The 14,602-nt window shown below is 43.6% G+C and overlaps 2 protein-coding genes across 5 annotated transcripts; one reads left to right on the top strand and one right to left on the bottom strand.

The window, feature by feature from the left end:
• Nucleotides 1-248: 248 nt before the first annotated feature.
• mtfr1 (mitochondrial fission regulator 1) lies at nt 249-7,497 on the bottom strand. The gene is made up of 8 exons (XM_053859589.1): nt 7,410-7,497; nt 6,815-6,930; nt 6,568-6,666; nt 3,725-3,867; nt 2,041-2,270; nt 1,707-1,956; nt 1,427-1,601; nt 249-1,001 (listed from the first exon to the last, which is right to left on the bottom strand). Exons 2-8 carry the CDS (start codon nt 6,848-6,850, stop codon nt 939-941), a joined length of 996 nt encoding a protein of 331 aa, XP_053715564.1. The 5' UTR covers nt 6,851-6,930; nt 7,410-7,497; the 3' UTR covers nt 249-938.
• Nucleotides 7,498-7,798: 301 nt separating this feature from the next.
• On the top strand, nt 7,799-14,327 carry armc1 (armadillo repeat containing 1). Of its 4 annotated transcripts, none has more exons than XM_053859572.1 (7): nt 7,799-7,998; nt 8,624-8,804; nt 9,769-9,860; nt 10,790-10,982; nt 12,563-12,679; nt 12,799-12,873; nt 13,017-14,327. In XM_053859572.1, exons 2-7 carry the CDS (start codon nt 8,643-8,645, stop codon nt 13,206-13,208), a joined length of 831 nt encoding a protein of 276 aa, XP_053715547.1. In that variant the 5' UTR covers nt 7,799-7,998; nt 8,624-8,642; the 3' UTR covers nt 13,209-14,327. The 4 variants fall into 4 exon arrangements, with proteins under 4 accessions (XP_053715547.1, XP_053715545.1, XP_053715548.1 ...); XM_053859570.1 differs by having other exon boundaries at nt 8,598-8,804; XM_053859573.1 differs by having other exon boundaries at nt 7,810-7,909; nt 8,598-8,804.
• The last annotated feature ends 275 nt before the right edge of the window (nt 14,328-14,602 follow it).

Raw genomic sequence — 14,602 nt, 5'->3', positions numbered from 1 at the left:
GCCAGCACTTCCTCTCACGCTTGCCAGGTTCCTCTGCAGCAAACTGCTTTTCCCAAGACCCGTGACGGCACGTCAGTTACTGTATCGTCCTGACGCTCTTATGCCACTTGCAGTCATTAACTACAGCATGTTGCTTCGTGAGCACGGTACCATGTTTTTATATATATATATATATATGCATGCACCTCCATTTTCAACCTTTCAACAACAGATCAGGGATACAGGGGGACCACCACAATAGACTTCAGATGGTATTTATTGATTTGGCGTTTCACAGGAACATAGAAACATGACATAGGATTAAAACATACGTAAAAACACACTGACAAAACAGTCCACCACTCCTCGGAGTCCCAACACAACTTCAGCTTCACAGCGACAAGATGGTTTCTGCTTTTTGGTAAAAGAAAAGTGACTTAAATCTACTGAAAACAAAATGCTTCCTCACAGTTTCGGAACTTTGGTCCAAGAACTGAGGTCACTTGACATGAGCCACAAGACATTTTGGCAAGTGCCTCCACCACTGGGATTTGGAGCCACAGATAAAGTTACTAAAAGATTTCTCCACAAGATAAAATGCCACAGTTTAAACTCTCCTAGCATAAATACATGCTCATTATAAATTACTCTACACAATAACAAAACTATAGAAAGAAAACTCTTGTGTGGTGGAAGAGACTCAACTGTCAGTCTTAATAAAAAAAAAAAAACCTAGTGAACGATCTTCAATTAAATATCGTACAGTATCAAGTCTGAGGGTGAGGGTGCAATACACACGCAAAGTGCAGAACAAACAGGTTGGTCTTCAAATGAACAGAGAAATGGCTTGAGGAAGTCGCACTCCGGCAAATTCCCTTGTGCTTCCAGAACCAGCTGATAGAAGAGGAGGCAGCTGCAGGTCCGGGTCTGAGATGCAGGACTTGGTTTCACTGGTGAGTTCATTGTTTGTTGGCCGTCACCAACTTTCGTTTGCCAGTTGGTTTTAGCATGTGCTGTCCAAACTGAGGAGAGAAAAACCCAACCCAGAGGGGATTAGACACGGGGCAGTACTCACACACGCAGTTCAGCTGAAAGTTCCACTATCATCGCTGGTGTATTTCCGTGCCAGGCCTGTGCTTACTTCCCACACACCAACCATAAGTTAGCACTTCACTGAAGCGACAAATATGTACCAAGAGCAAAGGACATCTAGGTGGGGTAAAACTCCAGTGGCTTTAAAAAAATGAACCAGAAAAACATAACGTTGTGATACCATCAGGCTCTTTCACAGCCAACCGTGACAAGTGCCAATAAAACCAGAAGTGAGAACAATGAATGATGGTGACGACAAGCTCCTCTTGACTGGAAATACCCACTTGCTTCACTTCCACTTGACCTGACTCGGACTACAAACCCAAGTTTAAAAAAATGCAAACACAATTCTCACCAAAGGGGTTTGACTGCGTGGTTTCACTTCCTGGTCAGGGAGTTTGAAGTCGTCCTCATGGACGCTGTTGTTTCTGTAGCGATGAGCGAACTTGCGTTTCAGTGCCTCAGCTATTAGTGTTGCGGCGTCTGCAGGCTCTTTCAGCTTCTCTTTGGCTTCACCGTCCACTGAGCGACTGAGAAAACAGAAAATTCCGGGTTTATACTGAAACAACTTCACGAATGATTTTAGAATCCAAGTCTCCAACAGGGAGCACCTGGGGCCGCCGGTGTCCGCTCACCCTTTCACAGAGCGCAGCTTGACTTTGCTCATGTCCTTCAGAACGTCCAGCATGTTGGGGATGTCAGCGGCCTTCACCTCCACCACCGTCTGCTGCTCCGTCTTCTTCCCTTTGCGCTCCTTTATGAGGTCAATGGCAGAAAATGTCCGCTGGAAATTCAAAGGGGGAGGTGGTGGTGGCGGTGGGGGTGGAGGAGGTGGGGGCGCCAGGCTGCCACAGGCTGGTGCTGGGGGCGGCGGTACCGTTTTGGCTGCAACAGATGCCACACAAAGAAGTTGAACACAGCATGATCAGATGAAGTGTGCCGCCATCTAGTGGTGAATTTAGGCGCTACCTGGCTGTGAGCTCTGCTCTTGCGCCAGGACAATCTGAGCGATCTGAGCTCGGAGTTTGGCGAGTTCACTCTCCAGAGCGCTGATCTTCTGAATGGCCTCCTCGTTGGCCACGGTGTGGCCCTGAGGGTCTGGAGGCCCCTGGTGCAGGCTGGGCAGCGACGTCTGGCGGGACAAGACCTGCCTCCGCGGCTGACATGCTCGAAACACAAGTCCAGCTGGCGGCCGAGATCTGTTGGCGTCAAGATAAATATTATGGTCAACACAGTGGCCCTCATGTGGCTGCGGAAGCAACAGACGAGGACGATAAAACTGCAAACAAAGCCGAGGACAGAAGACGGGTGGAAGCGACATTCAGTCCAAAGGTCTCTACAAAGGTGATGCTTCAGTGCATGAACACCATCCTCATACTTCTGTTGTTTACTTCAATAATAGCTCAATCAATCATCGATTTTTGTGCCCTATTTTATGAGTTATATCTTTATAAGTTGCCACCTTTTTGTATTTCAATCAGTTTATATATATATTTTTATATATATATATTTTTTTTTCTCCTGTTTTTTTAAGTGATATTTTCTTATTGATGCACAAATGAAATTCAACTATTATATTACAAATACAAGCACACCATGGTGCACATTACACACATGTAACAATATGAAAAAAAAAAGTCAGCCCGTTGTCCCATGTCTGGTCCGGCAGGTTGGAGTCTTGTGATAGCCTTCTATCCAGCAACCAAAAAGATTTTGACCAGGTAGGAGTCCTTCAACATATCCAATGTATAGCACATTTCCAGAAAAAGGTTTTTTTGTATCCAACATTCTGCATATTACCATGTGAACATTTTGCCAAAATGTCTGAATTTTGGGAAAGTTCCAAAAGATATGAGTATGTTTGGGATTAAGCTGCTCACATTTTCTCCAACACCCTTGATTTTGATTACACCGTTTATTTTTAATCTGGGGAGTAATAAAGTATTGTATTTGATTCTTCCATGAAAATTCTCTCCATCCATGGGAGTGAGTTGTTTCCTGACTTTTCCACATTTTGTTCCACGTTTCATCAGTTCTCTCCTCACACAGTTCTTTGGACCATTGGTCTTTAACACATATTGTGGTTTCATTTTTGACTTCCATTAAATGTAAGTATAATATTGATATTGTTTTGGTAATAATATTATCATATGATTGTATCATTAGTTTGACTATCCAGTGACTTTCTTCCACATTTGTCTTATTTTTTTAATGATAATAGTCCCTTATTTGTAAATAGCTAAAGAAATCACGGTTGTTTAATAGAAATGTATTCTTTCACTTTTGGAATGATTTTATAATCCCTTTCTTGGTTATTTAATGGAACGCAGTAATCCCTTTAGACGTCCATTGTTTGAATGTGTTATCCATCTTATTACGTTGAAAATACTTTTCAAATGCCATCCATTTCAGGAGGACTAGTTCTTTTCCTAACTTTGTTTCTTAATTTTTCAATTTTTCAGATTTAAATAAAGTTTGTCAAAGTTTCACTGGCATGTTATTAGGTCTGTTGGTTCACCTTCATTATGTATCAATGTACTACACAATGTTACCATAGAGTTGACAAATATTCACAGTTGTACAGAACAACAATCACAAATACAACAAGGGTTGAATACATTTACTTTCCCACTATCTGGGGAAAACCTCTCACCGTGGTCTGTCGTAGTAGTCGTCATCCTCCTCTTGATCGTCATCATCTCGGTCTATCCAGGCAACATCAGCCAGTGAGGCCACCAGACTTGTCTCTCGCCTGGCGCTGATCAGGACGCCAGCCTCTTTAGAGTATGGATAAAGCTGTCAGAGATGAGACGCATGTTTAGTCATGTAAACAAACCAATGGCCCTCCAGGCAACTGGCTCTGGAACAACTATTACGAAGTTAAGACTGAGACTAGTTCAAAGGTGGACACCTTTTAGAGGTTACTGACGCAAAACACAAAGTCTTAAATCAACACAAACGTCAGTGGCCGTCGAACAAACGGATCTAAAGCAGACTTACTGCATTCCTATTAGCGACGGGGGCGCTGGAAATGAGAAGAAGAAGAAAGGAGAAAGAGTTGAAAGGGATAGGTGAGTGAAAACAAGTGCAACATCATTATCAAAGTTAAAGTGAAGAGGGGGATAACAGAGGCTTATAAAGTCAAGGGAAGGTCATATACACCATGGAATACATGTCTGCAATACAGCATTTCTAGTGTCAGAAGTTGCATTCATGCATGTGATGATAGTATCCTGAATATTGTGAATAACAACTATGAAGCTTTAATAACTATACCTTGAAAACTGTCTCACTGTAATATGCAACCGTCAACTAGAACTGAGAACAAACTGAAGCTCTCATCCCTTTAGTTGACAAACATGAAGATTGATGTAGTGCTCAGTTTAAATTCAGAGCATCTGAACAGACCAGGGATGCACCGATGCCACTTTTACGTTCCTGATACAGATACAGATTCCTAGGCTTTGGGTATCGACCGATACCGCTCTGACACGAGCGCTTAAGTATTCACCATCTTTCCATGTTGTGGGATACCACTGGTCATGCTATCAGTAAAAGGGCAAAAATGAAATTACAAACTTGATATTTATTGAAACAATGTTTAACAAATGTTGCCGGCGCTACTTCACCGCTGCTGCACCGCTTCAAAATCGACAAGGATTCTATTTCTTGCGGAGCTACGTGGAGCACCTCTCCCAGTGGGAGTGGAGAGGAACAAACTGAAAGGAAATGAACTAGTGAAAAGTGACGTGAAGCCAGGAAAATGTCATCACAAAACACTGTGTGTATGTCTTGACGTTATTTTCATCTTACTGTGAGAGCAAAAGGGAAATCCCAGCATAGGCTGCATCTTTGCGCTGTATAAAAACCAAAACACAGCACCTGGCCATTCGAGTGTGGATGACTGTAGTTCATAATTGTGGTTTTGCTTAGACCTTTGACACAAGAAACTCGCAACAGTAGAGATTTGATAAGATCCACCTGTGTGTCTGTCCGACGAGACTCTGCAGACGTGGTCGTCTGATCAGCTGATTTATGACTCGAGCCATCTCGGCTGCGAGAGGAACACAGACCCAGACGAAGCACGAGGAAATTTTATGTGTATAATGGTAGTTTTAAGTGCAAAGATAACCTTTCACAATGCCTCCACAGTTACAGAGACTCTTTAATTTATTTGATGATTCACGGATCTGAGTGGCATGTGCAGTGACACGTGATGGAAGTTTGTTAGTTCAGCGCTTCACATGATGATATTCTTAACTAAACATGTGTTGTGTATTTTTTTGTTATTCATAATCGATCGCTCAATTAAGCACTTCCCTGACACACACGAGTTGCTGCGGACTTCCACTCATTCAGGTCAGGGACAAACTAGTGATCTGCTCAGCTTCAGGTGGAAATTGAAGTCTGCTGCAGCAACGCTGTATCTGCTGTGAGCTGTTGCCATGTTATCATTATGAAGGGCACCGCGTATGACATCAATGTGAGCAGGAAACATAGAGTTTAAATGCCAGGATCGGCACCCGGATCGGCAATGTTTCACCGATGCCCGATCCCACTTTAAGAGGCTGGAATGGGTCGATACCCAATACCAGGATCGGCATCGGTGCATACCTACAACAGTCCCGTACTCATGGAGACAAAGGTGGTATTAGTTGGGCAGTAGGAGCCTGGTGACATCAAAATATATACCTTAGATGAGTGAATTTATCACCATCCCTAACTTAGAGTCATAGTGAAGATTTCATTGCTGCTTCCTGCCCAGTGCTGTCAGGTTGTACAACAGTAAACTTTGATGGGAATCATTGTACATTTTTCTCAGACAGTTTATTGCCTTGTGTTGTTTGATAACTTCTTACTTCACTCTGGGTTTTTTTAATTTTTATCTTTGTGTATTTATGTGCGCTGACCCTTCGTGAACATCTTTGGTGTTTGTTGTGTATGTCTTTAATGTGTTGAGCGTCTGCCATTGATTGTTACTGCTGTGACATGTTGAATTTCCCCCCTGTGGGACCAATAAAGGACATCTTACCTAGTCTAATCTGTTCTCAAGATACAGCCTCTCAAAGTCTTGATATCAAAGTTTAATATTTCATTGAAAAATCTCCGGCGCCCAGGGGGTTAAATACTTGTGCTCTAACTGTTATACATCTGTAATGAGATGCTGAACTGCAACATCCTTTGTAAGACTCATCACCGAAGACCAACCAGCTAACTATCCCCGGGGTAAATGAACTTCCATCTTACAGGTGAATAACTAGATTGCTTTTTCTATACAGAGCCAGTGTGGGTTGTTTGCTTGTGCATACAAAAGTCGTGTATGAGGCATATTGATGATTAAAAAATGGTTTCAAGTGGAAAAAAGTGGAAACCGTTTACTAGAAAAGCTTAAAATTGTAGCAAAGACTTGGAATTCATTCTCCCGTATTGAAATGAGCGGTGGACAACTCATAGCATCCAGTGCTAAAGAGACCAGAAGGAGCAGTTACATCTTACCTGGAAGTGTACTCTTGGGCAAGGCTTTAGAGGGAGACTGGTTGCTATCCTTCTCACAATACTACGAGAGGATCCATAAGGTTTGGCCGACCCTACAGCCTGACGGCGAAACACAATGCTGTCAGTACACATGACACACATACGTGCACACTGCATTTACTGTAACTACATCAGCATCTTATATTAAAACATGTTAAGCAACAAAATACCACAAGACTCAAGTGTTTTTGACATCAGATCAACTGACCAAATCCATTTCGATCCGTTCATGGCGACCGCTCATTTCTGTTTCGATTCTTCAGGGGCAGAGTGGTTCATGCTCCAGTGCAGAGAGCTTCATGGCCATTCACTAGTCTGTGGAAACTAATCACACCACCAAAGAATTACCTTTGTGTCACCTCAAACAAACGTCGGACAGACCTTGATGACAGGAACATACACATATGAAATGACTTTAAAAAAAACAGCAACTACGTGGCTACATATCTCACTACAAACATATCCTTTTGTTGTCAATTGTATAAAAAGTAAGTGTTGATGGTGGACTGAAAACGCAAACATGAGGGTCGTGCAAGAGAAAGCAGTACATCCCCTGTTTACTCGAACAACCAACAAGAGCAAGCTTGTCAGCTGTAATTCCAGATCCTATGTAAAGTGCCCTGGAACTTCTCATGGTGTCGTAATACTTTCCAAACAAATGTCAACATACGAACTCGAAGTGTGGAGCTAGCTAATGCTAACAACTTTTAACGAGCACTAAACAGTAGGTATTCGCAAAAGGAGAATCAAATGACAATATCAACCGCACTATGACACGAGTGAAGTGTTTTTTTATAACTTACCACGTGTGACGTTAACTGTTTTTTCTCCTAATTTTCCACCTTGTGACACCGAGTAAACGAGAGCAGCGACTACTGGCGAGAAAAGGCCATCACGTTTGAGCCAATCAGATGACTGCGATTAGAGTGAGGGCGTTCTCAGTGCGTGTACTACCATTCGACGAACGCGTTGATTGAAAGATTAGAGAACCAATCAAAAGTAAAGCCAAAGGTTTGCGTGTTTTTTCATTTGATAATAAATCGATCAATCAAATAGCACTTTCCAGTCAGATAGGACGCTCTCAGAGTGGCTCGAAATGTTTCATTACATCTCCCAGACAGGCGGAGTCGTTACGCCCGACTGTATCCGCACATTAGACGGTTGACTCTGAGTCGTAAAACATCTATATCTTCTGACGTGCCTCAAAACCCAAACACAGTACATCTGCTAGCAAAATGAGCATTGTCCAGAAAGAGACTCAGGCCTGTCGTTACTGAGACCATTATAAGTGGTTGCTCTGAAGGTATCGTCGGTTCTCCTCCTGTGTCGTTTCTGCATGACGTTAAGCCGAATCTACCGAGGGTTGTCGGATGGTTTAACCAAATTCTGACGGTACTGTATGAGCTTCTTTTAATGTAGCGTAAGTTAGCTTAGCTTAGCTGCCGGATCGCCCATGTAGCACAGGGCGTGTTTTGAGGTGAAGCTGGGGGTCGTGGACAAATAAAAACTGCATTCTAGTCAACATTATCATATATATTTTCCATGTCTGTTACCATAACGTATGTCGGACTCGTTGGTTATGATGAGTTACTTCTGTAATGGCTATACGGACTCGCCGGTGGCTGCTGATTCAGATGCACCCTCTCCAGAGGTTATCTGTTTTTCCAGTGCCATTTAAGCCCAAAACTGGAATTATTTAACGAGTCAATCGGCGATTACTTGATAGGAAAGGTGCTACTTTCTATTTTCGTTTTTTCCCCCTCTTGCCACAACTTAATTAGCAAGCTAGCCATTTTAAAGGCTTGTGTTTGGTAAAGTGAAAGTTGTGGTTCTAAAAATGATCTTCAATAAAGAACATTTGTTAAATCGAAACCATATAACGGTTTTACTTATATTTGGTTTAAAATTAACATGTGGTTTGTATCGATCCGTATCTTTGATACAAGTTGTGTAATGAGTTATGTCTTTATTTCCCTTCTTTTTCACTATAGTGAAGCAGTTGTTTTGATGTGTCCAGCTTCAGGACAGGCGGCACCATGAGTGCAGAGATGGATGCCCTCACAGTGGTCAACCAGCTGCGGGATCTTGCTGCTGACCCACTGAATCGAAGAGCAATAGTTGAAGATCAAGGCTGTCTACCAGGCCTGATCCTTTTCCTGGACCATCCAAATCCCCAAGTTGTCTACTCTGCGTTATTGGTAAGCTGAGTCCTTGTATTGCAATTCAGAAATACAGAGACGCATACATTACCAAAATAAATGAGCAGTTTATTCCATCATTTTTGGCGGCAATACACCTCATTTATTATCTGCCTTGTTTGTGTGTCCTATCCAAATTGCTGCAATGTCTTGGACTTGATAATTCCACAGTGAAGTATCAATTTCTGACAGGCACCTGAAGTGTGAAAGCTCATTGACCATAACTAGGTTAAGAAAGTTACATGAGATTAATACCTTCATAGTTGTTCCTTCATACTGTACTCACCAAACAGTAGCTTCTAGAAACTACTAACAAAATACTAGACTGAAAATTGGACTATCTAACTATAACTATGTCGGGCTCGTCTAACTACCTAACTATATGATTGCTTTTCCAGAACTATTTAGGAACCATTGGGCAGTCCATGTAGTGTCACAGTTGTTTTTGTGTTGAGACCAGATGTATCCTAATAGATATAAATAAATGACTAAATAAACTGAATGTCCCAGCCTCTTGATGATTTAATGAATGACAACAACATAGGTATAAGGTTTACCCTTTAAGTTGGATAGACAATTACAATACTTGAATATGTATTATAAACAAAAAAACACATTTCCCAGGATCAGCTAGTGTCTACTTCTTGGTTAATAATATCTCCCACATGGACACGTGAGAAAAAAATGTGAGAAAAATGGATCTCACTGCGGCCTTTGCAATAGTGACATCTGCTGCCGGTTTTTGGAAACGACATTACAGAGGTGTTGAAATGTTCCTTGGCTGTCATCTCAACCTGCTGTGTGGGAAAACTTCCAGTGCAATAGACCCACAAGTGTTTTATCCTTCTCAAGTGCAGGCTGTACAGTTTGTGATTCCACTCACTTGATTCCGCATTAGTGCCACCCGACTGGGTAGATGTGTTGTGCTTTCATCATGCAAGATGATGTTCTTGTGTTTCTACAGGCTGTGCGTTACCTGGCAGAATGTCGAGCCAACAGGGAGAAGATGAAGGGAGAGCTGGGCATGATGCTCAGCTTGCAGAATGTCATGCAAAAGTAAGTCCTCCTTTCTACAACACACATTCTCTGCAAGTGGTAAACTAGGAATTATTATCTTTAAGATCTTCTTCTGACAAGTTTAGTTATCCTGAACCACAATTATCACAAAGTATTCTACGCTCAGCAAGACCCCCCCATCCCCAAGAAATCATGATGGTTCTAAGTAAAACTGCTGGACTTCAAAGTAGGGATGGGCGATATGGACAAAAAAAGTTATCGCGATAAATGTTGTAATTTTGGCATTCACAACAAATACATTTTCATTATATTCCATGTGTTGGACACACTACAGTCTCCCTTGAAACTGTGTTATGATGAAACTTATGAGTGGAGTTTCTCTCCAACATCACCATTTGTTTATGTTTAGATATAATAGTTAACTAAGTGTAGAGATGAGAATTTCATCGTGTCTTCGGTAGAAGCCGCTGGTGTCTGACAGACTGCTCTGCCAGCTTTATTTTGGGTTAAATTGAGCAGTCTGTCTGCTGTATCTCATGTCTCTTAACAGTTGACTTGAACTATGGACCAGTCTGGACACATTTCCTAGATGCTATTGAGGAAATATTAGAAATCATCATTTTGTCATATTTTATGCTCAGAATCATTATACACATTGTCAGTCCTTTGCGTTCTGTGATGAAAAACCTTTGTGTGATGAAAAATTGTGTTTGGCGGCATATCGTGTACGATAGGTTTTCGCCCCAAGTAAAAGTGAAAACCTCACTGAACGGTTCATATAAAACGGTTAAACATGTTGTGGATTGTTGGTCAAATGTTTTGCCGACAACGTTTTTTCTAATATTTGTCGTCACTTGTAGTTGACTCTGCGTCATCAAAATGGGGCAGCAGAAAGGACAGCTTCATTCCAGCTAGTCTCAAGAACCGACAGCAAATGCACAGCTAATTTATCCTCTGTCCCCCTGAAGGAGCACATCCCCAGGAGAAACCAAGCTACTGGCCTCAGAGATCTATGAAATTCTGCAGTCTGCTGGCAAAGAGGAGGCGGAGCAGGCGGAGGCAGCTGCTGCGTCCTGCAGACGTAAAGCCCAGTTCTTTTTGGGCTCCACCAACAAGCGGGCCAAAACGGTGGTGCTGCATATAGATGGACTGGATGACTCTGTGAGTAAAAGGCCAGCCATCATCTCCCAGCTGGTGCCCAGAATGTTGAACGTTCTTCTCATTATTAAAGAGACAAGAGCTATTCTGAGTGAACAACTTTTCATCTTCTAACCTTGTAATCTGACCAGATTAGATTAGATGACGGTGGATCAGAGATTTTCCAAAGAACACAAGTTGCACAGACCTGTATTCAGCTAATCTGGTTTCCAACAACGTACACTACATTTTTAAGATAGAGGTAGCAGAGATGAAGATGCTGAGCTTCTCTCTGGGAGTGAGCAGGATGGATAGGATCAGGAAGCAGTAGATCAGAGGGACAGCACATGTGGTCAGGTGTTTAGAAGACAAAGTCAGAGAGGCTAGATGGAGATGGTTTGGACATGTACAGAGGAGAGAGAGCCAGTACATTGGTCGGAGGATGTTGAGGTTGGAACTGCCAGGCAGAAGGTGGAGAGGAAGCCCAAAGAGGAGATTGATGGAGGTGGTGAAGGAGGAAGAGGAAGCAGAGGACAGGGTGAGATGGAGGAAGATGATCTGCTATGGAGACCCCTGAAGGGAGAAGTTGAAAGAAAAAGATCTTTGTGTTGCATCATCTAGCTCTTTTGATGCACCTGTTAAGTTGAGATGAAAACATTCTTCATCCACTAAAGTGATGCCATTCAGACAATGACTCTGTGCTGAACTGTCTATTGTCATTGCATGTTCTTCTACCCAACATACTGATCTGAACTGAGAGTAGATGTCTTGGGTTGCACAGTTGGTGGAAAAGATTTCGTATTAAATCAAAGAAGTATTTCTCTCCTGTCGTCGAACAACAACAACTTTAAACAAAAAAATCACAATGTTGATCCAATAGTGACTGGATGACCAAAGAAGTTTGGTCATCCAGCCAGGTTATGCAGAGACATCTGTCTCTGTATAGCCTGTTTTGACCGTCTTCACCTCTCCACTGTGTCTGGAGCTTCCACTCCTGCGGCGCCTCCTGAAGCGTCATACACATGTGAAAATGGAGGCCACATATTGGCCACCTCTTTACATGAGTATATCAACTTGTGCTGGGCTCATCTGATTCTAAAGCATCCAGTTTTGAGTTGTGCTGCCCGAGTCGTAGTTGTTTGAGCGACTGAAGCAGCAGAGGTGAATATAAACTTGTTGTGTTCTCCAGTCCTGTCGACAGCGGGGGTCTTGTCTTCCTGCTTTAGCTGTGTTGTGTGTGACAGAGATGAAGGTCGAGGGGGATGTGTGGTAAATGTCAGCCATTGAACAGCAGGACGTTGAGATTGAACCTGAGTGCTGCTCTGCAGGTTCCTCGCACCGAGGCAGATAACATTACAGCGGACAGACGGCCTCTGGTGGGCTGCGTCCCAATCGCCTCAGCTGCAGCATAAGAGCATGTGGCAGCTGCAGTCTCAGATATGTAAACTGCTTTTCACAGTGAGACATGTTTCCAACCGTTTGCTGTATGTTGCCCATATGTTGCTGCATGTTCTGCCTGGTGACACGGGCGATGGGCTGTGTACATGTGATTACTCAGAGATCACCTCGAACCGATGCATCTTCTGCTTCTTGCCTGACTGCAGACAAGGAGAAGTCTCTGTGAGGAGGCGCTGTTAAAGATCCGAGGGGTCATCAGCTTCACCTTCCAGATGGCCGTCAAGAGATGCGTCGTCCGGATACGTTCTGACCTCAAAGCTGAAGTGAGTTTTTGCACCTTCACAATGACATCCCTCAATAAAGCCAGAAGAATAATCCACAGAGAGAGGTGTTTAGTTATGGAGCAGATCCACCTTAGCTCAGCTTGTCTTTCCACTCACAGGCGTTGGGGACAGCGATCAACTCCACGAAAGTAATGAAAGCTCAGCAGGTGGTGAAAACTGAAGACGGAGGAGAGGTGAGGGCAACTGAGATGCCTGAGCAAAGGAGAGCGCGAGCTCAGGCCTGACTTGTAGTTGTAATATGTCGTACAGCCTGCAGAGGGCAGTCTCATCCCACGCTTTCGTTCTCACTGGACACTTGTGACCTCTTCCTACGCAGGTGATCATGCCATTCCAGGAGGACTCGGAAGTCCTGGTGGAGGAGAACCAAGACATCCCAGATTATCTGCCCGAGGAAGAGAGCCCCTCCCAGGAGCCGGACAAGGCGGTCACACGGGTCGGGTCGGTCACAGAAGGCATGGGCTGGCTCAACACCGCCGCTAACTTCCTGACTCGCTCCTTCTACTGGTGACCACTACCTGCGTGTTTACCGGACCCTTCCCGATGTATCGCCCAGCCACTGCTTCTCCTGGATCAAGCCCCACTCTAAGCCAAGACGGGGACCCCACCACGCCAGTGCAACAAGTGCTTGACTTCCAAATGGAACCTGCAATAACTCCTGTGTATATAAGAAGCAGCGTAGTCTCCCACCTCTGGCTGTGGACGCACATCTGTACAGGCGCTACTTTGAATAATCTGGACACACTGGCAGATTATTGACTCTTGGAGGGGATTACTAAGTAGGAGTCTGCATGGTTTGGGTCCGAGTGGTTTTTTTTTTTTCCCCCAGACGATATACTTTTAACATATTTATATAATTTCAAGCTGATTTTTTTTCCCCTCTTCCCTCTTTTTTTGTTTTAATTACGCATGCTTTAAATCGTTTGTGCCAATCTTGCCTCAAGCCTGGATCTCATTATTGTTTGTGCCTTTTTTTCCTCACATCGCACCATCAACATTATTTATTCATCTTTAAAATTGGAGTGAAATGTTTTCCAAAACCAGACTAGACGAGTTACCTTTGTCGCCACCAGCACGCAAAGCTGTGGTTTTTAATTCTAGTTGTTCAGATTACATGATGCCATTACGTTGTTGGTCGGATTGGTGGTTTAACCGCACAATATGTTTGCTTCAATTTCGGAGTATTCTGGACAACATGCTGTGGAGTTGAGTTGTGGTTACTGCACAGACCTCTGGCTACCTCTGCCTCTGGTTGTAGCGCTGCATGGCGGTCATGCTTCCGTCTCATTCCTGGCGTCACCCGGACTCGCTCTTTCCACGGGCCCCGCACTCGCTCAGTCGGGCCGCCAGTGTCTTGACAGCCGTCCGTGTCAGTGGTGTGTATAGTTTGTAAATGGTGCCTAATTCCCATTCCTCGTTCCTGAAACATTTTGTTTTTTATTGTGCTGAATTCATTTACATTTTCAGGTCATCTTTTTATTTTTGTGCTCATGTTTCTTCCCCAGCCGCTCGCTGCGGTGACTGACTGACAACAGGTCTAATCGGTAGCTCCCCTGACTTGTACGTGTCGTTAACAGTTATAACATCCAGTGCTGACGCGGCCGCTTTTATTGTTTCGATGGGGCAGAAACGTCACAGTTAGTCGAGGTCACACTGACCTGGATAGCAGACTGGACGGTGGCTGTTTCAGAGTATTGCAATCCTGGGTTAACCATCGTTTTCTTCCTCATCTTTTGACATGAAGCGTGCAGTCGTTCTCAGTGTTATGTGTCGGAGCGTCGGTCTGGTTTGCACACAACCTTGAGTCGCATCTTTCATGGGTCTCTGTTGGAGCTTTAGAAGAGTTGCTGTGTTCTTGGACTGTAATATACTGTAACGCAAATCTGTAGATTCCCACTTGATGCA

This window comes from Synchiropus splendidus, chromosome 3 (assembly GCF_027744825.2).
Source record: "Synchiropus splendidus isolate RoL2022-P1 chromosome 3, RoL_Sspl_1.0, whole genome shotgun sequence".
Classification (NCBI taxonomy): Eukaryota; Metazoa; Chordata; class Actinopteri; order Syngnathiformes; family Callionymidae; genus Synchiropus; species Synchiropus splendidus.
The sequence above is the reverse complement of the archived record's forward strand: the minus strand, read 5'-3'. Positions and strand labels throughout refer to the sequence as shown.